We start from the raw sequence: 25,185 nt of genomic DNA, 5'->3' as shown, positions 1-25,185 counted from the left end.
AAATCCTCGTGAGCCATTCTGACCATTTAAGTAATTAAAATTCTCTACCATATTTTTCTGGTCTAGTTTGTAGCTTTCTTGGTTCTATTTAACATCTCTATTACAATTTCATCCTATTGATGAGATGTTCTTGTAATTTATATTATTAAATTTTTAAAGCAAATGTGGACTTCTTTTTTTTTTAGAATTGGATCCCATGTCTACAGAATTGGATAAATCATGATTGTTGATCACGGCACGGCCATCTATGTATATGTTTGTTAACAATGAAATGGCTACCTTGAGCACATCACCTCATCTGAAAAAATCACATAAGATTTAAACCTAATTATGTGAATCTCTCATAGTTCACTTTTCTGACTCCCCTTACCATTATAGTGGTTTTTATGTTAATTATTCCTTAACTGTTTAAAAAAATTTTTAATGTATGTTTAAATGATATATGAAATTTTTCTTGTTTTTGAACTTTCTAAAAATGGTATCATAATATTTGTTGTCTTCTGGGACTATTGTTTTCAGTCAACCTTGTGTTACTATGAATAATCCATGAAGTGTTTAGCTGTAGGTCATTATTTTCCTAGAATATTAAGATATTCCATTGCCTCAATATATCAAAATTTAGCCAGTCTCATATGATAGACATTTGGGCTGTTTCTATTTTTCCTTTTTGGACATCAGGAGAAAATTCCTGTGGTTGACATGTAAAAAGTTTCTCTTGGCTATATATAGTTAAGAGTGTAATTGCTGTAGGTTGGCTTCACATTCCCACCAGCAAAGTGTAAGAAACCTCACTCAAATACATTTTCCTTTCTATTTGATGTTGTCAAACTTATTTTTTAACCACTGTGTAGGTATAAAATGCTATCTTATGAGTTTGTTTATAAAATAGGTATAAAATGATTTATCATGTGTTCGTTTCATTCTCATTATTAATGAAGCTGTCTTTTAATATGTTTATTTGCTTGGAATAAGTTTAACAAGGAACATAAACAGAAAATTATACAACTTTATTGAAAGCATTTAAAGAAGTACAAAGATATTCCATATAAGTGTATAAGAATACCTTTATCCCTAAACTGACCTATGGATTCAATCCTATTCCAATAAAAATCCTAATAGTTTTTGTGGAACTTGAAAAGATGACTCAAAATTGACTGTAAAAGAATAATTGGCCAAGAATAGCCAAGATATCGCTGAAGAAAAATAAGGAGTAATATCAGGACTTACTGAGTTCTAATAATTAAGACTGTGTGATATTTATAGAGGTATACAGATTGAGCAGAATAGAGAGGTCAAAAACAGACACACACAGATATAGAATATATATCAGAGGTACTTTTATACTCTGACTCAACAGTTCCTCTTTTTGGACTCTTTCCCAGTGAACTATAGAAGTATATAATGTTAGATGCACAGATATTTATTGTAGCACTGTTTGAATATTGAAAATCTGGAATGAAATTTCCATTAATATGGGGCTCATTAAATAAGTTATAATATATACATACTAAGCATCATTGGCTGTTAAAAAGTATAAGGAGGAACTCTTTAAGTATTGACATGGATGGCTGTGTCACTCTGTAAAGTAAACATTTAAGTAAAATAAAGTGTGCAGATGGGCGTGTGTTTGTGTGTGTGTGTGTGTGTGTGTATGTGTGTGTTTAGAAGGCTGGAAGGATATACAACAAGTTGTTAATAGTAATTGTATATGGGAAGAGGGCCAAGGATTTTACTTTCTGGTTTAAATATTTAGACTTATTAGGAACTAGCTTTTTTTTTTTTAAAGAATAAAACAAGGACTTTTTTAAAATGACAAAATTATAATAATAAAGCTATAAATAGCTTAAAATTGTTGGAAAAGAGGTTGTTTCTTTTGGCCACAGTTTGTGATAGAAATCCAGGCTAGATGGAGAGTAGGGCTGACTGAGTACAAAGGCAGATTTCATATAGGTGTTGCAGAGAGGAATAAATGAATGTCCTTTTGGTTTTCTGAAGTAATAAACACAGTAAACATAGCAGTAACAACTACTTTTCCCTCTGCATAGTCCATAGTTTCATGATTTGTGATTACAAAGCTAATATTCTTAAATTTAGAGCTTGTTAAATTAGATGAGTAAATTCTTAGAGACAATAACGAGATTCGTAGAAAAAGGGAAGATTGGCAGATTAGTAATAGACGACTTAATGAAAATTTAAATTATTGCTTCAACAAGTTGAAATGATGAAAATATTCATAGAAGACTTACAATTTACTTAACTCTTACTTATTTGATACTTTTTACAATTCTAGATTCCTGTTCATCCTGTGCCCGATCCCTTAGTTCATGAAGTTCTAAACTTAGCTTTTAAGCACTTTAAACATAAGGAAGGGTAAGTAAAATACTAATGAGTTTGTTGCTTTTCTCCACAATCCAGGTTTTGACTGTCTAAATACAATTTGAATTTTTATAGACCATTTGCTTTTAGTGTCAAAGCAATTACCTTCTCATTTCTTATGAATCCACACACTTACAGGAAAGATTTTGTAAAAATAATACTTAAAACCATCGTTGGATTTATAAGAATAAGAAGGCTAAATTTCATGGCAAATAAAAATCTCAAGATAGAAGAAAATTTGTATGGTTTTATCCTATAAATGAGTAGTCAAAGAAATTTATATAACATTCTATTAAGGAATTTTCAAATTTATTTAAAAAGAATTCGCATAAAAATTTAATGAAATAGTACATTTGTTTTCTTATTATTTTAGATATTCAGGAACCAACACTGGGAATGTGCATATTATTGCAGATTTATATGCAGAGGTGATAGGGGTTCTTGCCCAATCAAAGTAAGTTTTATGAATTGCTGATTTTGATTTGCTTTGTGTTTTAGAATTCTTCATTATTAACTAACATAATTGATACTGATAGTTTTAGATTACCATCTTTGTCAGATAATTATCATAAGGCCTACTCCCATCTTTTATTACTTAGCTGCTCCATTCCTTAGATGCTTTCATTAATGCGCAATTGTCAGTTTTACAACTTATTTTCATTTATTTGGAGTTTTCATAAATGTTTGAATCTAGGAATTCAGAAATTGCGAAGAACAATTAGGATACTATTTTATTCCCTATTTTAAATAATTCTATGAGAAGTGTTTCTTAAGAGCATTCATTTAGAAGTCTTTACAGAAGCCATAATTATTTTTATTACTTTTCAGTTGAGTGCTTTTTATTTCTAAGATAGCAGACAGTGTTTCCTAATTGTCTTGTTTTAATACTAAACATCATTTTAGTATTATGATTTTATGGAATATGTGGAAGAGATACCAAAAGGAAAGATAAAAGATACTAGATAACTCCGTAAATAATGTTATTCATTAGGACTTACATTTGTTGAGTTGTATTGAAACGTCATTATAGTAAACAATGAAAACTATTTGTATAAGCATCTTGTGGTTGCCCTAAAGACTACTGATGATTTGTAATTTCCTTTGTTGCCACTGGGAAATTTGTAAGGAAATAAAGTATCAATTAAGATTCTCTTAAATGCTTTTAAAAGAGTCTTTGGCCCTGAAATCATTATTTAACAATCTTACTAAATTTCAGGAGTGCAAGCAAAATTGTTGTTAATGTTTTACAATTAGCATTTTAATATTTAGGGATATATTTTATTTAATATAGTATAACCAATGTTATAGAACTAAGAACATAGTTTGAGTATTTTAAATGATTTTGACATAGGCAATAGTACCTTGATATCCCATTTATAGTTAATCAATAATCCCTATCTCAGGAATATAAATGCAAAAACATAGATATGAACAATTATATATTTACTTTTATGGCACAGTCATTCTTCATATTTTTATTTTATGAAAAATAAATTGTCTCAGGAATATAGATACAGATCTTCTAAATAAAACATTAGTAAATTGAATCTGGTAAAACGCCACATCATGACTAAGTCCAATTAATTCTAGAATGGTAAGGATCCTTAGTTCAAATGGCCAATAAGTGTGTGAAAAGATGGTCATCCTCCCTGGTCTAGTTGTAAGAGAAATACTGCATAGAACAATATTGAGGTGTTTTCCACCCACACATAAAATGAGCATGGGGGAATTGCAGAAGAATGCACTTTGGCTTAGGCTGATTGTACCATCTTTTGAGAGGGCAGGTAGTTGGATGAGGTGGGACAGGATAAGGAACGGAAGATGTAGAAAGGCTGGGAGGTGTAATAAAATATTTTCTATGCAATGTTTTAGATTGCAGTGGTTAATAATTTTATGAGAAATTTAATAAAGGAAAAAAACCCTTGGATTCTAATATTATTGCAGTGGGAAGATATTTATGCACTTTATAAGGATTTTCTTTATAAGTGCTAAATAATACTTGCATGCAAAATACAATGGTATTCTCCAGGCTTCAAATGGAAATAGATAAGTTTAGTAGTTCTTATCCTATTTTGTTAATATGTAATTTTCTTTTTCCTCACTATAGTCAGTGTATATCAGAAAGTATGCTTCATTTGAGGTTATTTTAACTTTCAACACCTGGTTTCCCCAAGTAACATTAACAGTAAATACTTTAGTTGTTTCATAATATTAAGAGGGAAAAATCACGCGGTATTGGTTAGTAAACTATTAGCATCGTTTTCAAATGCAAGGAAAGAAAAATTTTCTGGATTTGCTGACCTTAGCAATTGTGGGCATTCAAATCATGACTAAGGCCAATTAATTCTAGAATGGTAAGGATTGTTAGTTCAAATGGCCAATAAGCATATGAAAAGATGCTCAGCCTCCCTAGTCTAGTTGTAGAGAATATTACATAGAGCAATATTGAGGTTTTTTTCACCCACACATAAAATGAGCTCATATTTCCATTTCTTACTCACATGTGAGAAAAGTGACATTCCTCTTTTTTTTTTTCCTACAGTGTAATGAGATATTAATTTTAAGTGATAATTAGAACCTATCAGTTGGTTGGTTTATCTCATTGAAAAATTTGTAGCCTCCAAGCTGGGTCCACATAAATTAAGTTGCATACTTTATGAAAAGGAAATTTGACACCCCCTGACTTATTGAAGTTCAATGAATGGGTTATGAGTGGGATATTATTGTTATTACGATTATGATTAGTTATTAAATGAAGATGATGCTATATTGATGATATTTTAAGAATAAGGAAATCCTATTTCTCAAGGAATTTCTAATTTTAAAATAGACAAATAGCAACTTTTGAATAACAAATAATTTTCTTCTGTATGCTTTTCTTGCAATTTTGTTGAGAGTCTAGAAAGGAGATGATGTTTAGGTGAAACACCTTATGATTTCAACCTTAAATGTCATGTAGGAAATTATGTTTTTAATTGAAATCAAATTATGTATCCATATATATTGAAGGTTTCAGGCTGTAAGGAAGAAGTTTGTGACAGAATTAAAAGAACTGCGACAAAAGGAACAAAGCCCACATGTGGTACAGAGTGTCATCAGTTTAATAATGGGAATGAAATTTTTCCGAGTGAAAATGTATCCTGTAGAAGAATTTGAGGCGTCATTCCAGTTTATGCAGGTGATACACCTTGTCAATTTCAGTACTTAGACTTAGCATAACAGTGGTTATTCTTGCTCTTCATGACTCTATAAAAGAAATACATATGTATTCTCTTTAAAAGAAAATTACGTAAATTAATAACATCATTATAAATTTCTCTAGAAATTCTAAGTATTAAATTGTCATGAGTATAAATTAACTTTTTATTTTTAATTTGAGGGTATTTTAACCTTAGTGTTTTGGTAAAGGAGCAGAATGTTTACACAATTATTGTGATATTACAAATTCCTTAATCTGTCTTCTTTTATTAATCTAATATGCTTTTCCCCCTAAAGGAATGTGCTCAATATTTCCTAGAAGTAAAGGATAAAGATATAAAACATGCACTTGCTGGTTTATTTGTGGAGATTCTTATCCCTGTAGCTGCTGTAAGTATATTTTTATTTTTACATTTAAAAATACTTTTTTGTTGAGGAAGTTGCCACATACACATTGAATTACGTGGAAATTTTGAAAGTAATAGCAGAATGAACTCCAGTCCATCAGTTGTTTAAAATAAAAGAACAACCGCAGGTCCTTAAGATCTGGGGAATGTTAGGAGGCAAAGTACTTACAACCCAGAAGTATTGGATACCTCTGGTAGCTCAGTATAACATACAGGGATACCTTGTAAATATTGCAGGTTTGGTAGCAGACCACCGCAATAAAGCGAATGTTGCAATAAAGCAAGTCACACAAATTGTTTGGTTACCCAGTGCATGTAAAAGTTATGTTTACACTATCCTGTATTCTCTTACTTGTGCAAAAACATTATGTCTAGAAAAACAGTGTGCATACCTTAATTTAAAAATATTTTATTGGTTAAAAAAAAGTGCTAATCATCATCTGAGCCTTCAGTGAGTCATAATCTTTTTGCCGGTGGAGGGGTCATGCCTCGATGTTGGTGGCTGCTGACTGATCAGGGTGGTGGTTGCTGAAGGTTGGGGAGGCCATGGCAATTTCTTAAAATAAGACAACAATGAAGCTGGTTGCATTGATTGAATCTCCCTTTCTTGAAAGATTTATGTGATGTCATTTGATAGTGTATTACCCACAGCAGAACTTCTTTAAAAATTGGAGTCAGTCCTCTCAAACTCGGTCGCTACTTTACCAACTAAGTTTATGCAGTATTCTAAATACTTTGTTGTCATTTCAATGATGTTCACAGCATTTTCACCAGGAGTGATTCCATCTCAAGAAACCACCTTCTTTGCTCATCCATAAGAAGCAACTCTTCATCTATTAAAGTTTTATCATGAGATTGTAGCAATTCGGTCACATCTTCAGGCTCTACTTCTGATTCTAGTTCTCTTGCTATTTCTGCCATATCTGCAGTTAATTCCTCCACTGAAGTCTTGAACCCCTCAAAGTAATCCATGAGGGTTGGAATCAGTTTCTTCCTATCTCCTGTTAATTGGATATTTTGACCTCCTCTCATGAATCACAAATATTCTTCATGGTTTCTAGAATGGTGAATCCTTTCCAGAAGGTTTTCAGTTGACTTTGCACTGAGCCATTAGAGAAATCACTAACTATGGCAGCCATAACCTTGCAAAATGTGTTTCTTAAATCATAAGACTTGAAAGTCAAAATTACTTCTTGATCCATGGACTGAAGAATGGATATTGTATTAGTAAGTGTGAAAACAATGTTGATCTCATTGTACATCTCCATCAGAGCTCTTGGGTGACCAGGTGCATTGTCAATGAGCAGTTATATTTTGAAAATAATCTTTTTTTTTTTTTCTGAGCAGTAGGTTCAACAGTAGACTTAAAATGTTCAGTAAACCATGTTGTAAACAGATGTGCTGTCATCCAGGGTTTGTGATTCTATTTACAGAGCATAGGCAGAGTAGATTTATCATCATTTCTAAGGACTCTGAGATATTCAGAATGGTATATGATCATTGGCTTCAACTTAAAGTAACCAGGTGTATTAGCTCCTAATAAGAGAGTCAGCTTGTCCTTTAAAGCTTTGAAGCCAGGCACTGACTTCTCCTCTCTAGCTGTGAAAGTCCTAGACCATATCTTCTTCTGAAAGAAGGCTGTTTTGTCTCCACTGAAAATCTGTTGTTTAGTGTAGCCACCTTCATCAATGATCTTAGCTAGATCTTCTGGATAACTTCCTGCAGCTTCTATATTAGCACTTGCTGCTTCACCTTCCACTTTGATGTTATGGAGTCGGCTTCTTTCCTTAAACCTCATGAACCAACCTCTACGCTTCAGACTTTTCTTCTACAGCTTCCTCACCTCTCTCAGCCTTCATAGAATTGAAATGAGTCAGGGCCTTCTTTTTCTAGGCTTTGACTTAAGGAATGTCATGGCTGGTTTGATCTTCTGTCCAGACCATAAAACTTTCTCCATATCAGCAATAAGGCTTTTTCACTGTCTTATCATTCATGAGCTCACTGGAGTAGCACTTTTAATTTCCTTCAAGAACTTTTCCTTTGCATTCACAGTTTGGCTGACTGGCACAAAAGGCCTAGCTTTTGGCCTCTCTTGGCTTTGTACATGCCTTCCTCACTAAGCTTGATCATTTCTAGCTTTTGATTTAAAGTGAGACATGTACAACTCTCCTTTCATTTGAACACTTAGAGGCCATTGTAGGATTATTAACTGGCCTAATTTTAATATTGGTGTGTCTAGGGAATAGGGAGCCTGAGGAGAGGGAGCCAGATGGGGCAACAGCTGGTTGGTGGAACAGTCACAACATGCACATTTATCGATTAAGTTCACTGTCTATATAGGCTTGATTCATGGTGCCCCCAAACAATTGCAATAGTAATATCAAAGATCCCAGTTTACAGATTGCCATAACATATATAATAATAATGAAAACTTTTGAAATATTGCAAAAATAACCAAATTATGATACAGAGACTTGAGGTGAACACATGCTGTTGGAAAAGTGGCACCGACAGACTTGCTTGATGCAGGGTTGCTACCAACCTTCAATTTATAAAAAAACGCAGTATCTACAAAATGCAGTAAAGCAAAGCCCGATAAAACAAAGTATGCCTTTACTGCATTTACCCATGGCTTTTGTGCCTTACACACTAGCAGCCATTTTAATAGCCTCTGAAGAATCTGATCGAGCTGTGACATACATCTTGGAGTTTCAGGACTGTCCTGATTTTAAATGTTCTGTTCTGTAGTTGCCATGACATTCATCATACCTGTCAAAATATGTATTTCAATTTATTTAGAAAATATGACTGCTATAAATATAATTGAAGTAACTTCTAAGGAAGCAGGACTACAGAAGGCATTCTTTAGTAAATGGAGATTATTCAAAAATAATTTTGCTTTTACTAAAGAATGCTATACATGGATTTAGACATTTTAAATATATAGAGAAAGGCTAGTTTTTTTTTTTTTTTTTTTTCGTTTTCTGCCTCCTGGTTTAGCTGTGGTATGTATATACTACTTACTTACAGTATACTACAGTTTGCTAAATAGATACTTGTTTTTATTACAGTATCATTTCATTTTTTAAAACAGATTTATGGAGATTGTAATTGACATACAATAAGCTACACATTTAAAGTTTAAAATTTGATAAATTTTGACATATGCGTATACCTGTGGAACCATCACCTCAATCAAGATAATGTGCACATAAGTCATGTCCTAAAAGTTTCCTCATGTTCCTTTGTAATCCCTCCTTCCTGCTTGTCTCCAGGCCACCACTGGTCTTTTTCTACCTCTGTATTAGTTTTGGGTTTCATAGAACTTTATATAGATGAATCATACAGTATGAACTCTTTTGTCTTGTTTATTTCACTCTGCATAATTACTTTGAGATGCATCCATTATGTTGGTTATATCGATAGTTCTATGCTTTTTATTTCTGAGTAGCATTTCATTGTATGGATATACCGTGGTTTGGTTATGCATTCATCTGTTCTTAGGTATTTGAGTTATTTCCAGTTTTTCTCTAATACAAATAGTGTGTCTATGAATGTTAGCACGCAGATCTTTGTATGGACATATGCTTTTATTTCTTTTTGATAAGTAACTAGGAGTGGAGTTGGTGGACCAAATGGTATGCGTATGTTTACTTTTTTAAAAAATTGCCAAACTATGTCTCAAAGTGGTTGTACCATTTTACACCCCCAGCAGCTGTGTACTTTCCTCAATATCCTCACCAACATTTTCTTTGCTCAGTCTTGTTTGTTTTTAATTGTGGTGACATATATCCAACAAAAATTTTCCCATTTTAACTATTTTCAAGTATATAATTCATTGGTATTAATTACATTCACAACGTTGTGCTGCTGTCAACACCTCCATTACCAAAACGTTTCCAACATACCAAACAGAGAGAGAGTCTGTACCCATTAAAGTGTTAGCTCTCTATTTCCCCTCTGCCTCTCCCTGGAAACCTGTACTCTACTTTCTGTCTCTATTAATTTGCAGTCTGGTAATTTCATATAAGTGAAATCATATGGTATCTATTCTTTTGTAACTGGCTTATTTCACGCAACATGATTTCTTCGGGTTCCATCCATGTTGTAGCATGTATCATAATTTCATTCCTTTCTATAGCTAAATAATATTTCATTGTATGTATACACTGCATTTTGTGTATTCATGCGTCTGATGGATATTTGAGTTGCTTCCTTGGTCAGTCTTTCTAACTTAGAAAACTAATCATTCTATTAGTTCTGATATTTATTAGGATATTCTAAATACATAATTATGATTTTCACATATAATTTAGAAAGTTCAAAATACCTTTCAAAAAATGTACCTTTTATTTTATTTTTTTTTCTTGCCTTAGTGCACTGTCTAGGGCTGGCAGTACAAGGTTGAATAGAAGTGGTGAGAGCAGGCTTCCTTGTTTCCTTCCTCATCTTTGGGCTCAAGAGTCAGTCTTTTACCCATAAGTACTACATTCCTTACAAGTTTTTTCATAGGCGTCTTTTATCATATTGAGGAAATTCTTTTCTATTCTTCGTTTGTTGAGAGTTGTTTACAGGATTGGATTTTCGATTTCATCAAATGCTTTTTGAAATGATCATGTGGTTTTTCTTTTTTGTTTGTTACTATATAGTGAATTTTGTTCATTGATTCTCAAATATTATACCAATTTTACATTCTTGAAATTAAGTGCCACTTTGCCATGGTGTGTTATCCTTTCTATATTGTGGGATTTGATTTGGTAAAAATTTTTGTTGAAGATTTTTGCATCTGTGTTCATGGAGGATATAGGTCTGTAGTTTTCTTTTCTTGTAATTCTTTGTTTGATTTTGGTATCAAGGTAATGTTGGAAGAGTTACCCCACCATTTGCTTCTTTAGAGTTTGGGTAGAATTAACCAGGGAAGACATCTGGCCTGAAATTTTCTTTGTTGTAAGGTTTTAAACTATCAAATCATTTCCTTCAAATGACATAGAGTTATTCAGTCTATTGGTTTCTTCTTGAGTGAGCTTTTGTATCCTTCTAGGAATTTGTCCATTTCATCTAAGTTATGGAATTAATTGGCATAAAGTTGTTCCTAGTATGCCCTTATTTTCCTTTAAATATCACTGGCATCTGTAGTGATGTCATCTCATTAGCATTTCTGACATTGGTAATTTGTCTTCTCTTCCTCTAACCTGATATTCTATCATTAGTACATGTATCTTGAGTTCTTTTTCTTAGAAATGGTTGTGAGTTACAAATTGTCCATTACAAATTGTCATTTGTGCTTGCTCCCTTGCGTGGTAGTATGTTTATTGTCAGACGTCTAACTGAGATTAAGTTGTAGTTTTTAAGGGTAATTCACTGAAAGGAGCAGGTTATAGGAAGAAATCACTTTGACAATGATTATTATCACTGTATTGTCCTAATTTCTTATTTCATAGAATGTTTGCTTTTGTGTCCAGGCCTTTGCACAGGCACTTCCTTCTGCATGGAACATTCTTGACTTTCTGATAACCTCCCTCCTCACTTTGGCTGACCAGCCACTGTTTATTCATTCATTATACTTATTGAGCTTTTTGTGTCATCAGGTCCTCTTCTGTGCATAGTAAATATAACAATGAACAAGATAGGAAAGACTCCCTCCCCTTATAGAGCTTACTTCTAGTGCAGAGAACAGACAATAAGCCAGTAAGTAAAAATACATAGTATATCGATCGTGATGTATACTGTGTAGAAAAGTAAAGCAGGGTAGGGAAGTTGAAATTTTAAATAGATTGATTAGAAAAGCCCTCACTGAGATGGTGTCACATGCACAAAAATGAAAAGAATGCAGAAATAAGACATGCTGTTTCTGGGGAAAGAGCTTCTCGGGTAGAAGAAACATGTTCAAACGCCCTGGGGCAAGAGCACGCTCAGTGTGTTCTAAGAACAGCAAGGAGGCTTGTGTGGCTAGAACCCAGTGCTAGTGGGACAGAGCAATGGAAATAGGCCAGAGAGGCTAAATGGGAGGCTGTTACAACTGTTTCGGGTAAGCTTAGTTGTTACTTCCTCAAGAAATTTTTCTCAGGGTCCCTTTCTTAGTGCTCCAAGAGCACAGAGAATTTTCTCTTACAGCACCTGTTATCCTATCTAGTCATTGCCTATCCATTTGCCTATGTTTTCCACTTTTTCTCTTAGGTCAAGGACAAGGTCTGTCTTATTGACTTAGCATTTGGTCATTTGGCGCATTATATTGAGATGCTCAGTGAATTATTAACTAATTTAAAACCTTACAGAGAGTTCTTGTAATCCTTGTACAGTTTAAACTAAAGTTTTTAACTGTTCTTTCTTTTTGCATTATGTTTTTACCTAGGCTGTTAAAAATGAAGTGAATGTTCCCTGTTTGAAAAATTTTGTGGAGATGCTTTATCAGACTACTTTTGAACTGAGCTCCAGAAAGAAGCATTCATTGGTATTAAGATGCATTTCAACCCTTTACATATTTTATCAGGAATTTTAGTAATTGATTCATGAATTCAGAGGAGATTTGAGAGAATTGTAGAAACTGAAATTATAAAATTTCCAAAGTGTAATACAATGGCAAATTTTACATATGTGTTTGCTCCTACTCTTATCTATTCTTAATTTTGTTAGTTCTGCATTTGATAGCTTATTCAGACTTCATTATTAGTTATTCCTCTGTCTTAACAGGCATGTTAAATTATGTCTTATAATATGGGAAAGGTTGAATGTGCTGTTACATTAAACACAAATTCCTTTATTTTACATTGTATTCTCAAGTGTCAGAATTTTTCCACTTAACCACCCACTTCAAGTAATTTTTGAAGGATTTATCTGTAGATTTTTATGTAGCTTAGAAAAATTTGGGGAAACTGGACAAATACTCGACCACGTAAACTAGATGCATAATAATAATAAACATTGATTGTGCCAGGCATTGAGCTAAGTAGTTTGCAGTCTTTGTCTAAATTTAAGCCTTACAACCCTATAGATACATGTGATGATTATCCTCTACTTTACATATTAGAAAAGTAGAGCTTAGAGAATTTAGCCATTCATCCCTGAAGTCACCCAGCTGGCAAATAGGAAGCTAGAACTTTAATGCCAGACTGTCCTCTGATCCCAGGGCCTGTGTTCATGTCCATTTTACCGGTTGAGGAAATAATTGATCCTGGGAGAAGAAATAACTTGTACTAAATCAGAAAGGTATGACAGTTCAAGGAATTGTTCTTATAGAAAATTTTAGATGATTCTATGAGATTTTTTATCACAAGTATGCAAACTGCATTACAGATTATTTTCAGTTTCCTTGTTTTTGCAAATGAATGAAATATAATCTGCAAGTCCAGTACTGTTCCATGACAAATGTTAATTCTCTCTTTTCTGTATCTCCTATAGGCTTTATATCCACTAATTACCTGCCTTTTATGTGTCAGTCAGAAACAGTTTTTTTTAAATAACTGGCATATTTTCCTACAGAACTGTCTGTCACATTTAAAGGTAAGACATTCTCATTTCTGACTTGCAAATATGAACTGAATTTTATATATTTTCAATTAGTGTATAATAAAACTCTCATTACTATTTGTACATTTGAACAGTAATACTTAGTCACATTGTTTTTCTTATACATACTTCATACCTTCTCTAGAGAATCATGTATAGACGCGAATAAACATTTGATTGGAAACTTAGTTTTTTTAATTTATGCACAATGTATGTTTTGCTATTATTGTTTATATTTCCTTAGATCTAAGAATATATGTTAAGTAAATTCCTTTAGAATTGCAAAGTATTAATTAATCCCACAAAACCCTCCAGATACTTATTTGTGCTTATGTTCTGAGAAAATTTAGTAACGTCAAGGCTGAGCAATGTGGAAAAAAAACTTTGACAATAAAATATTACTAAAAGCACATTTGATGTAAGTATGCCCAGCCAAATCCAGAAGTGTGATGCTGAATCCACACAGATGTAAAGGCTCCTGAAACAGTTCAGGTTTGGATCAAGGGATAATTACTACTACTATTTGGCATATCTCTGTTCAGTTTCTCTTAATATTGAAAACAGAACTGTGAGCTAGGATTGTTATCTTCCCAGATGCTTTGCTAGCAGAATCCTCTTTCCTTCTCTGAATAGGAACACAGTTAATGTCTGACACGGGTGTGACTCTTCCTCATCTTCCTGCCATGGGAATGCTTAATTTGAATGCTGTTTTGATATACAGTTAGATGTTTGTTTGAATGTTTGCTTACAAGTTGTAGAAACACTGGAGAACTTGTTATTACATTTCTTGTTTTCCTCTAAGTTAGGGTTAAAACTAAAAATGTTACATTTTGAAGGTAATGAAAGCAAGGCACAGAGAGATTAAAGGCTTTATCTCTGGCCATGCAGCTTCTGGGGCATTGTGGGAAATAGGACTGACTCTTCTTACCCACTTCAGGGATAATTCACTGGACAACATTGCCCTAATTTTTTCATGATTGTATGTATCATTTTTAAAACTTTCTTGATTTGCTTTAGAATACAGAAAATATGTCTGAATAATATTTCTGGCTATTTTCCTTCTAGATAAGCATTAATGCTGTTCACATTCAAATGAGAATTGATACACCCTCCTTGCTTTATTTATGAAGATTTGCAGGACCAAATCAAGCTGATTAAACTCTTTTTGTAATGTGACTAGGAAATGTTTTATTTAATCAATAACATTCTACTTGTTTCTGTCCTTATCTTGATAATTCATACAGATGTAGATACTTAAAGGGAAATGACCATCTTCTGAGTAGCATGACTCTTCATGCTTTCAATAAAATATTTTAAGATATGCATTCAAATGTTTCTGGAAGGTTGCTTTGTTTCATGACAATTCATACTTTTCTGTTGCTTGGAATTTTTTTTTTTTTTTTTACAAATATATACGTTTCCGCCTAACATATTTGCAATACTTTCGCAATACCTTAACTATTTTTTTTTTTTTTTTTTTTGTCTCAAGGCTTTAATTTAAAATGCTATTTTCTTTGAACCCTTACCTCCTGTTAAATATTTCTGGCATATTGGCCGTTTTTATTAATGGCTATGTTAATCTGCCAGTCTAAAGGAGATAAGAGCCACTTAGCATGAATATTTGGAATATAGTTGTCTTGGCAATAACCCGTAACTTACAATAAGGCTCTATTCAGTAGAAATTATTGCATTGGCTCCTGTTTATTAAGCTTTTGATACTGTGGCTGCTCTGCACACTTGAGGTAAGATCTTGGGCATGTAAGGAAAAAACTATGCTAGTTATCAGTTGTTAATAGTTAGAATTTATTGTTTTATACATGGGAAAAATTGATCCAAGATAAAAGCTTTACCTAAATTGATTTTGTTTTGAGATTCAAGTAATCTCTTGATTTCAAAAACATCTATAACAGTTTTCCATTTATTGGGCTCACCACTTCTTAAAACTGATTGTTATAGACTCTCTAAATCCAGTATCTCATTTCATTCTCACTGTAACTGAGTCTGAAAGAAGATAAGTAAGTAACCCCTGTTGAGGGAGCCAGTAGAGACAGGATTTCATCCAGATTCATCCGGTTCCATAACTCTTGCTCTTTGTGGTCCACCATTTTACCATTGAATGTACTATGAGTGTTAACTGTACTGAATATTTTAAGAAAATGTTTTGGCTGTAATTCTGGGTTATTAAAAAGGCATCCTATACAGTTATAAGAATAGATTTTATGAGTTCTCAAGGCACTTTAATGTATATGACAGGTTTTTAAAAATTATCATACCCATGGTGACCATGAAAAATGAGCTTTATTCCTGTATGCTCATAAACAGTATGTGAGAGCACTTAACTTTATTTTCACTGAAAATGTTAAAACTTTTATTTTTGTACCAAACAATTTGGTAGTTTCCTATTCTCATGTCTTTATATCAATTTAGGTGCTTATGTGAAAAGTGATTATAAATTTTCTGAACAAAAATTAAAAGACAGAGAGAGAAAGTGGGATAATAAGAGTAGATATCATATAAAATAGCTTGGGGATTTTTTTCTACAGTGTATGCTTTTTTTTATTTAAAAAAAATTGAAAAGTTTTGAACCAAGTGCAGTGCTTTGAGAGGAAAAAGTAGGTAAATTGTGGGATTTTTTTTTCTTAGTGTTTCTTGGCCACTACCTTGGAAATTTGAAATTTCTTCTAAATAGAGACCTTGGCAAAGAGCTGTCTTGTTTTGTGCTTATTTTCATCTAACATGCATGTGCTGCATCTCATGTTTATGTTTGCTGTCTCACATTGCTTTATTTAGATGCCATCTAACAACAGTATCAGAAAACAAATAGAAACACTCCAGGTGAGTTGCGTTGACGTTACAAAGTGATATATTGCTTTATCTCCTTTGTGTGGCTTTTTTTTTAATTTACCCATTGTTGCATTGCATGTCTAATGTATTTATTCAAACCTGCTTCTAGTATTGTTAAAGAAGAGTAGAACATACAGAAACATTCCAGAAGATGTAATATTAATGTGGCTCCAGGAAGATGAATTTAAGAGATAGAAGTAATACCGAATGCTGATTTTTCACCAAATTCTCAATTTTAAAATGTTCCATTTAATTTACATTATCCAGCTTTGAAAATGAAACACTTAAAAACATTTTTCAGTTAAATTAAGGTGGCAATAGGTTAGAATTTGAATATGATTTTGGTAGATGAATGTTTAAAACTTTTATCCTGTTGGTTTGGGTTTTGAACACATGCTTTTAGTCTGCAGTAGAAAAACAGGAGTAGTAAACGCTTTATAGTTATTGTTGCCAAAGATCTTACTTGACTTACATATCAAAGTTTATTAATATTAATACCCTTTAGTTTCCAAATATATGTAATAATCTGATTATTCAAATTAGACCAAAGTTGTACTTAGGGAATTATATAATTTTGTTTAAGGCTTAGATAAATTTAAGATGTTTTTATAATTCACACATTCATAACAGCATTGGTGTGACTGAGAAAAACTATTAATAATTGATTTTTTCACTTTTCGTCTTGGTTTAGCGTTGTGTAGTATAAAGTAAGTCTGCTTGCTGTAAACTTAGTGGTCCATCTTGAAAAGTTTGAAAATCAATTTTTTTCATGCCATATACCTCATCACTTAAGATAATACAAATATATTTATATTTAACCATTTATATGACAATGATTTTATGTGTAATAGGACAAAATATTTTAGTGTATGATTTTTATTAATATTTGGAAATTATATTAAGAAAATGAAAATATTTTTGGAGTATACATATAACTAATTGAACTCATATTGATATTATTGGATTTAAATGGTAGAAAAGATAGATATGCTTTCTTAAAAATATGACTGCAGAAAGCTTGGTTGTTACATTAAGTAGTCCAGTGAGGTGCCTTAGAGAATCCTACACACTATCCATTATTATTTTCTTTAAAATATATCAGCAAACCCTTTCTATGAAAGCAATATTTTCAATTTTGACATTTTAAAAAAATTGACATTAGTTATTAATAGTATCACAAAGGAGATAAGGCTGAAATTCATTATAGTGTCTTATAGCCTACTAATAATACTCACTAAAATTTCACATAAATCTGTTTCTTTAAAACCAGCATTAATATTGACTTGATTCTGAAAATATTAAAGTAACAAATTATTTTTGGCAAATATGTTTTAATTACTTTTTAAAACGGAGTCTTTGTGATTTGTTCAGTTAACCTTCGGAGACACAAAGGGCCTACTTGGGAAGTGTATGTGAAATTTGAAATTTGGGGTCTTTATGGATCTGGCTGTGGAGGGAGGGATTGATGTTGACACCTGAAGACTGATTGGGATGCTTTAGCGTGCTAGTTAGGGGAAATTCGTAGCTAAGTCAGACATTCAGGCTATAACCATTGGTGATAGTGTGATTCGATCCCTTCCATTTGTAAATCTCTGCGCCTCTAAGACCAGACAGCCTTAACTTTAGATTTATTAATCAGACATGTTGAAACAGCAACAGAAAAAGAACTTTGCAGAGGGTACTCATTTAAATTTGCAGCTGAATAGTTCTCAATATTCCATAAATATCTGACCAGTGGAATAATTGATTTTCTGTTCTTGATTATATCAACTCTTCATGTAGAAAGAAGTACCAAATACACTTCTAGTGGTTATGTCTTTTTAAAAAAATATCCTCAGTTTTTTATCTTTTTGCATTGCTTTCAATCATATGTAATAGATGTCCGTCATTCTATATGTTAAGCAAACATTAAAAATTATGTTTTAAAAAACCCCTTTGTTAGCATCTGTGTATAAAATAATCATTTTACAATATGAAATTCCACAAACTAAGTAAAATGTACATTTACAGCTATCAGTGCTACATCCTACAGCCAATTAACTCGCATAAAGAGCTTCTCCTAACAAAGGTGGTATTAGGAGAAATTCACTGTAAAATGTCATTATACAACTCTGAACATTTTAGAGCTTTATATTTTATAATAGTTAGAATGAAGAAAAGGTTTGCTGATCAAATTGTGATTGAAATGGAATAGTTTTCTGATTCTAAATAAAAATTAAAGGTTTAACAGATTGTGCTTACTAAACATTTAACATATGCCAGGTACTGTTCCAAATGCTTTACACATATTAATGTCTTTAATCTATGAGGTAGATACTTTATTATCTACATTTTAGAGATGTGGAAATTGTGGCACAGAATGATTTAGGGATGGGCCTTGAATTTGATCTTACCTGGTCCGAATTCCACTATGTCGTATCCCCTCTTGTAAGGGTAAAATGCAGTATATTTTGCATTATTTCATAATTGCAAATGATTATAATGCCATTTGGTGTTTAAAATTTTAACTGTTTGGGCTGCCAATGAATTACTCTAAAGATGAGTAATCCTTCTTCATTATTAACAGTATTGTTCTATGAACCATTTAACATTAAGTCAATGTTTCTAACTTTGGAGTTCTTGGAAATAATAAAATAATTCTAATTTTTCAGTATTTTATTTTGAGAATATCAGGAAGAGCTCAGAATTGCCTTATTTATGGTTAGTTTTGAGCTATCTGTACTTATGGTATACCAAATATATACTCACATATTTAAGTGTGATTTAGATTGAATACAAAAGGGGGATGAGGGCTTTTAGTTGTTGGCAGGAGAATGTGTTTGATTTTAAATGATTGTTAAATATTTTAATAAATAGGTTTATTTTTATTCTCTTTTGTTTTTCAACAGAATAAAGATCCTAAAATGTCTCGAGTTGCACTGGAATCTTTGTATAGATTGTTGTGGGTTTATGTAATTAGGATAAAATGTGAAAGCAACACTGTAACTCAAAGGTGAGTGCTTTTGTTTTAGAGTGTGTTTGTAAAAAATCTTGTTAATTACTGCCCTGCTAATGGAATTTTAGTTAACACTATACATATCTTGATGGGAAATATGTGTCCTCTTTTTGTGGTGAAAAGCTATTTTAGACATATTAAGAATAGTAGAAAGATTTTTTTGCAATATACTGTTAACTTCATTATCTCATTATGACAATCTTTTTTTCCTGTAGTCGTCTTATGAGTATAGTGTCAGCACTTTTTCCAAAAGGTTCACGTAGCGTGGTTCCTCGTGATACACCTCTCAATATATTTGTGAAGATTATTCAGTTCATTGCTCAGGTGAGTGTTTCACCAAATAATACATAATACACATGTAAATTATAAAGATTGTCCATTGTAGTAAGTTTGAGTTTTAAATTTGTTACGCATCTGAAAACATGGTAACAAACATTTCTTAATATTAAATAGGGAAAAATAAAAGTATGCTAAAAAGGTAAAGAAAATAAAGTATGCTAATGGTTTTTGACAAAATAGTTTAATTCTTTCATCTGCGCAGCTGGAGAAGAAAAGGAGATCCACAGATGGAAGCACTTCTGTTTTGGGAAGGGTCAAGAAAGTGTTTCATAGTCCTATTGCTACTCCTTTGACTAGTTACTTCCTCAGTATCTCAAGATTTCTTAGAAAAATTCTTTCCTGATCTGTATTAATCTAGGCTTTTAGGTATAGGTAATAGTTTAAACCCAGTGGGATTTAAAGGATATAGATGGCTCATAGAAAACACTGGAAGGGCTGAAGAAATAGATTATGTCTAGTGTGAATGACTAAGAATTGGACTGTCCAGGAGTATGCTGTTTGCCACAATAATATTTGATACCAAATAAGGAAGACACTGCAGGTGGTTTCAGAATCATGCTGCTTCTGCTATGACCCCCACAAGTAAGATCCCTTCCTGCCTGTCTTCCTCCTTACATACCCCAGTTTCCAAGGCTCACAGGTGTACCGCTTGGCAGGATCTAATCATATCAGGAGGCTTACCATTTTTAGGGAGTCTGGAAAATATAATTTTTAGCTTTCTAGCTTCTGCAATCAAGGAAGGTTTAATAGAAGGAGATTCAAATGGGTGTTGACTGAGCCAATCCACAGTGCTGGTCACAGAATAATAATGCTGTTAGGTAAAACTTTTAGCATTAGGCTGCATTTCCCACCACCCCACCTCCTGCCTTTTTTCCCCCTAGGATTGTACCTACTTTCTTTGTTCTCTGTTTTCCTGAACTACTGCAATATTTTTGTTTCGTCATCTTAATTTTTTCATTAACCTCCTAAGTAGCAGCCTTGGGTTCAAGCCCATCTGTCCAGTGGCAGCATGTTGTCAATTCAGATATTCAGCTTTTGATGGCTCGTTTTCTTATTTGTAAAGGTTCAAGTTTTCCACTACCAAGAAGGTCAAATTTAAAGTCCAGTATATTCTAATCCAAACTATGTTCTGGCATACTTTCAGTTTTCCTCTAGCTAAGTTTTTAAAGCATGATGTACATTCTCATTTCCATTTCCTTACTCATATTTTCCCCTTGCTACCTTTCTTTTCTTTCATCACTTCTCCCAATCTTACGTGTTTTTCATATGCCAGTTTAAATTCAGTGTGATGCCTTCACAAATCAAATTGACTTTGCCAATCTATGCACATTGTTTTTAAGGTAGTTTTAGCATCAGAAGCAAATCCCTGATATATAAAACTAATAAAAGTAAAGCTACTCTGATAGAAGTACAGTGAGAAGCCTGTAGCCCTGTCTATTCTATACTTCCCCTCTGCTTCTCCCAAATTATCATTATGCACATACTCCTTTGCACCTATTACCTGTTAGAGGGCTTGGCAGAACTATATTAAAATCCATTGGTTGATCCTTCTGATTAAAAGTAACAGTTTCACTGTGGCTGGCACATATTTTCTGCAGAGTTGTTTATCAGTATTTATCTTAAGTCTTAAAATATAGATCATGCACATTGACCTAGTTGTTACTCTTGAGTTGTAGAAAATATTAAAATACAAGGATGTTAATTGTACCAAACTGAGTATCTAGTATTAGAAGAATGATTTTGTAAATTAATGTGATGAAATTATATCAGAATGTTTGCATCAATATATGGTTAAGGGGAATAAAAGATTAAAAAATTGTATCTACAATATTATTCCAATTTTTTAAAAAATATGTCTCATTAAAACAAGAATATTCAAAAAGGAATATTCAGAAAACTAAAAAACCATCTTAAAAATTAAGAGATTAAGAAATAAAACTTTCATTGGAAGAATTAGATTGGAAGAGGAGGAGAACAAATCTTCTGAAAAACAGAATAATAGGAAAAATAAGGGAGAAAAAGGGTGTTCAAAGAGAAGAAATTCAGGAGGAAATAATCAGATAAATAATTTTAAAAAAAGCATTCCTGAGAAGTAAAAGCAAGAATTTCCAGAGAGGGTAACCCTGGGCACTTATTGCAATAAATGAAAGAAGTTTCACTCCAAAGCCTATCATCATGAAATTTCAGAACAGCGAGAATTAAGGAGATCAGAAAGCTTCATGAAGTGTGGGGAGATTGGAGGGGGAAGGATAGAATAAGTTAAATTGAATTGGAAATCGGAATGATTAAGAATTGCTTAACGGGTTTTTTTTTCTTTTTGGAGTAATGAAAATGTTCTAAATTGATTGTGGTGATGAATGCACAACTCTGTGATTTTACTGTGAGCCATTGATTGTATACTTTGAATGGATTGTATGGTTGTGAATATATCTCAGTAAAACTGCTTGTAGGAAAAATAGAGAGGTGTGTAGAGCGCCATCTACCAAACCTCACCTGAGAAGTTGGCCTCCATGGGTGATGAGCCAAAGTGGGATCTTTTCCTTTCCAAAGGTTTTTGGACCCTTTGTGCTCTGCAAGCAATAAAGTCATTCCTGAGGTGTGAGGAGGTATGGAATTGCTTTAGAGCAAAACTGGAACCTGGAAGGCAGTGGAGCATTATCTGCAATATTTTGAGGCAAAGGAATTTCAAACCTAGCATTCTGTAGCCAGCCAAACTATCAAGTCTGAGAGTTTTATCTTCAGTCATGTAAGCTAGCAAGAGTATTATTTTACCTAAACCCTTTCTCATGATGCGATTCTCTAAAATAAGGAAGTGTAAACCAAGAAAGGGGACAACTTGGGGTCCTGGAAAAAAGGAAATCATCCAATATAAGAGAAAAGTGAAGGAATTCCCAGAATGATGATGAAAGGAAGTCCCAAGACAATAGCTATGCAGCAGGCCTAGGAAGCAGTGAGTCCATATTGGGACAGGAAGAACAGGGCAGTGGGAAGGAAATCTCCAAGAAAAAAGGTTAATTGACAAGATTAACTGATGTCTGAGAGGAGTTTTATAGTTCTGGTGGAATATTGGACCGAGGTGATTAATAACTCCTAGGTATTCTAGTCATTTGATAATTAACATTTAAAATCATAGTTATAACCTTAATTCATGTTTTTTTCTTTTGGTTCAGCTAGATTTTTGAACATCTTAAGGGCATGAACCTGTGTTGTTGCCTTTCTCTGTGTAATCTTAGCATGATACCTAATATATCAAGTTATGTGTGTGTATGTGTGTGTGCACATATGTGTATCAAGTTATAAGGATTTATTGATTGGTTTGTTTTTTTTTTTCTAGGAACGTTTGGATTTTGCAATGAAAGAAATAATATTTGATCTTCTCAGTGTTGGAAAATCTACTAAAACTTTCACCATTAATCCAGAGGTAAAAAATTATGATGTAGCAATATACTATCCCATTCTACTACTTCTTGATGTTCATATATATATATATATATATATAAAATTTTATTTATTTATTTATTTTTTTGGAGTAGAGATTCTGGAACCCAAACTCTTTGGTTCAAATCCCAGCTGTACTTCTATCTACAATTAATAATCAAGGACAAGTTATTTAACCTTTCTGATGGCTGGCTGAATGGTTTAATTATAGTGGTAAACAGGGGAGAAAATAATTGAGAGGAAATGTTCCAAACTGATCAGCTCAGCTGGCTTTTAGGAGTTGTGATTAGCGTTCCTATTGTTTTTGCCTCAGATGATTTATATTCAAAATGTTCCTTAATGATTACCATTCATTCAACTTTTATTGAGCACCTAAAATGTGCTAGGCACAGTTTTAGATAGTGGAGACAAAACAGACAAAATCCTTTTCCTCATATGGAGCTTACTAAGAAAAAAAAATAGGCAATGACAAGAAATGTTCGTTTCTACTTCTGTGACCCAATTATTTACCAGTAAACTCTAATTCACTCTTTAGACATTACATTTTCAGAGTTTTTGAAAATATTTTATGAATTAATAGCTTGTTAGAATGTGGTCACATTTGAGAATGTAAAAAGGCCAAATAGGTGTTACCATTTTTTCAAATTTCTTTCAAATTACTGTGCTGGTTCCTCTTATAACTAACCCTAAATTATATTTATGTAATTAACAAATGAGTTAGAAAGCTATTGAAGGTTTTCATTTGTAAGATTTTTAAGTAGGTTAATAATTATTTCCAGATTTAAAGTAGGTGGACACAAGTTTTTTAGAGATAACAGACTCAACATGGTTTTCAACAACAAAAATCACTTAAAAGAGATATTTTCTTGAACATTGGTTTTCAAAAATGATCTCTTCATTGCACAAGTTTATTTCTGAAATGAAGCTTTTTCCTCACTGAAGTAGGAAAAGTGTTCTGTGCTGTATTTTGTTCTCATTTAGGCTTAGTTTCCTGGGATTATCTTCAATCTGCATTTGCTATTCGGGAATCTTTTTGAGCTTATAAGAACTAGTTTAGTTAAAGGTGATTAAATTGTCCATTAATCCATTTAATCAAATACATGCAAATTGCAGTACATCAAAAGAAAAAATAAGTGGGGGCACCACTGTCAACCCCATTTCATTGCATATATAAAGATTAATAAAGCTTAAAGTCTTAAATTTTTTTTAGGTAAATATATATATATATAAATAAGAGTTTTATTTTCTTCCTGTATTCCATGAACTGTTTTGCATACACCCAGTGGGATGCAGGTACATTTTCTTTAAGAATGAATGTTGGTCTAGGTCAGAGAGGATAGCAGTTTGGACTAGGATGGTAGTGGTGCACAGGGAGAAAAGGTCATTCACTGAGAAAAGAAACATTGGAGGGCTCAGGTTTGGGGGAGATCATGCCTTTAATTTGAACATGTCAAGTTTTTTGATATCCAGGTATAGATGTCAGATGAGTTCAAGGGTCTGAGTTCAGAGGAGAGCTCAAACTTAATTTTTTCATTGATCTGGTGTAAGTAGTAACTGAAGCTATATAAGCATATAAAATTGCTAAGGCAGAGAATATATATTATGATATGAGAAGACAGCCTAGGATTTAGTCTTCAAACTTTAATTTCTAGATAAAGAAGGCTAAACCCTAAAGGGAGTTAGAAATGACAGCCAGCAGTGGCACAGAAGTGTCAAAGGAAGGTAATGTTTCAAGAGATAAAGGATACTTGACCGAGTTCCATGATCCTAAAAAGTCAAATAGGATTCTGGGAAGATGCCGGCTATATAGAGCAAAGTGGTCACTGATGAGTGTGAGTGGCTTTCAGGCAAGCATTGGGAAGGGGGTTTATTCCATTCAGATAGTTGAGTACAGTTAAGAGAAATGTGGTAAATTCAGTTGAAAGGGTATTGTTGAAGATGCAGGAATCAAAAGGGATAATGGATAGTGTGATGTAGCTAAAAATGCAAGAGCAGGTAGGATTCTAAGCAACTAAAAAGACCATCATCCCTCAAGTATAACAGGAACAAAGGAGAAGAAAATGAGGTGCAGATATAGGTAGA

The 25,185-nt window shown here is 32.8% G+C and overlaps 1 protein-coding gene across 8 annotated transcripts in view; it reads left to right on the top strand.

The window, feature by feature from the left end:
* Window positions 1–25,185, top strand: part of FRYL (FRY like transcription coactivator) — a 289,611-nt gene that overhangs the window by 146,569 nt on the left and 117,857 nt on the right. For 5 of the 8 annotated variants that reach the window (XM_037829764.1, XM_037829766.1, XM_037829765.1 and 2 more), the window contains 10 exons: window positions 2,291–2,370; window positions 2,750–2,830; window positions 5,386–5,554; window positions 5,872–5,964; window positions 12,334–12,432; window positions 13,380–13,481; window positions 16,278–16,322; window positions 19,220–19,323; window positions 19,542–19,650; window positions 23,000–23,086. In XM_037829764.1, coding sequence (XP_037685692.1) covers window positions 2,291–2,370; window positions 2,750–2,830; window positions 5,386–5,554; window positions 5,872–5,964; window positions 12,334–12,432; window positions 13,380–13,481; window positions 16,278–16,322; window positions 19,220–19,323; window positions 19,542–19,650; window positions 23,000–23,086 — 969 coding nt within the window. The remainder of the gene's footprint in view (window positions 1–2,290; window positions 2,371–2,749; window positions 2,831–5,385; window positions 5,555–5,871; window positions 5,965–12,333; window positions 12,433–13,379; window positions 13,482–16,277; window positions 16,323–19,219; window positions 19,324–19,541; window positions 19,651–22,999; window positions 23,087–25,185) is intronic. The other 3 variants (XM_037829770.1, XM_037829769.1, XM_037829768.1) reach the window with 1 other exon arrangement.

This window comes from Choloepus didactylus, chromosome 3, assembly GCF_015220235.1.
Source record: "Choloepus didactylus isolate mChoDid1 chromosome 3, mChoDid1.pri, whole genome shotgun sequence".
NCBI classification, from domain to species: Eukaryota; Metazoa; Chordata; class Mammalia; order Pilosa; family Megalonychidae; genus Choloepus; species Choloepus didactylus.
The sequence above is the reverse complement of the archived record's forward strand: the minus strand, read 5'-3'. Positions and strand labels throughout refer to the sequence as shown.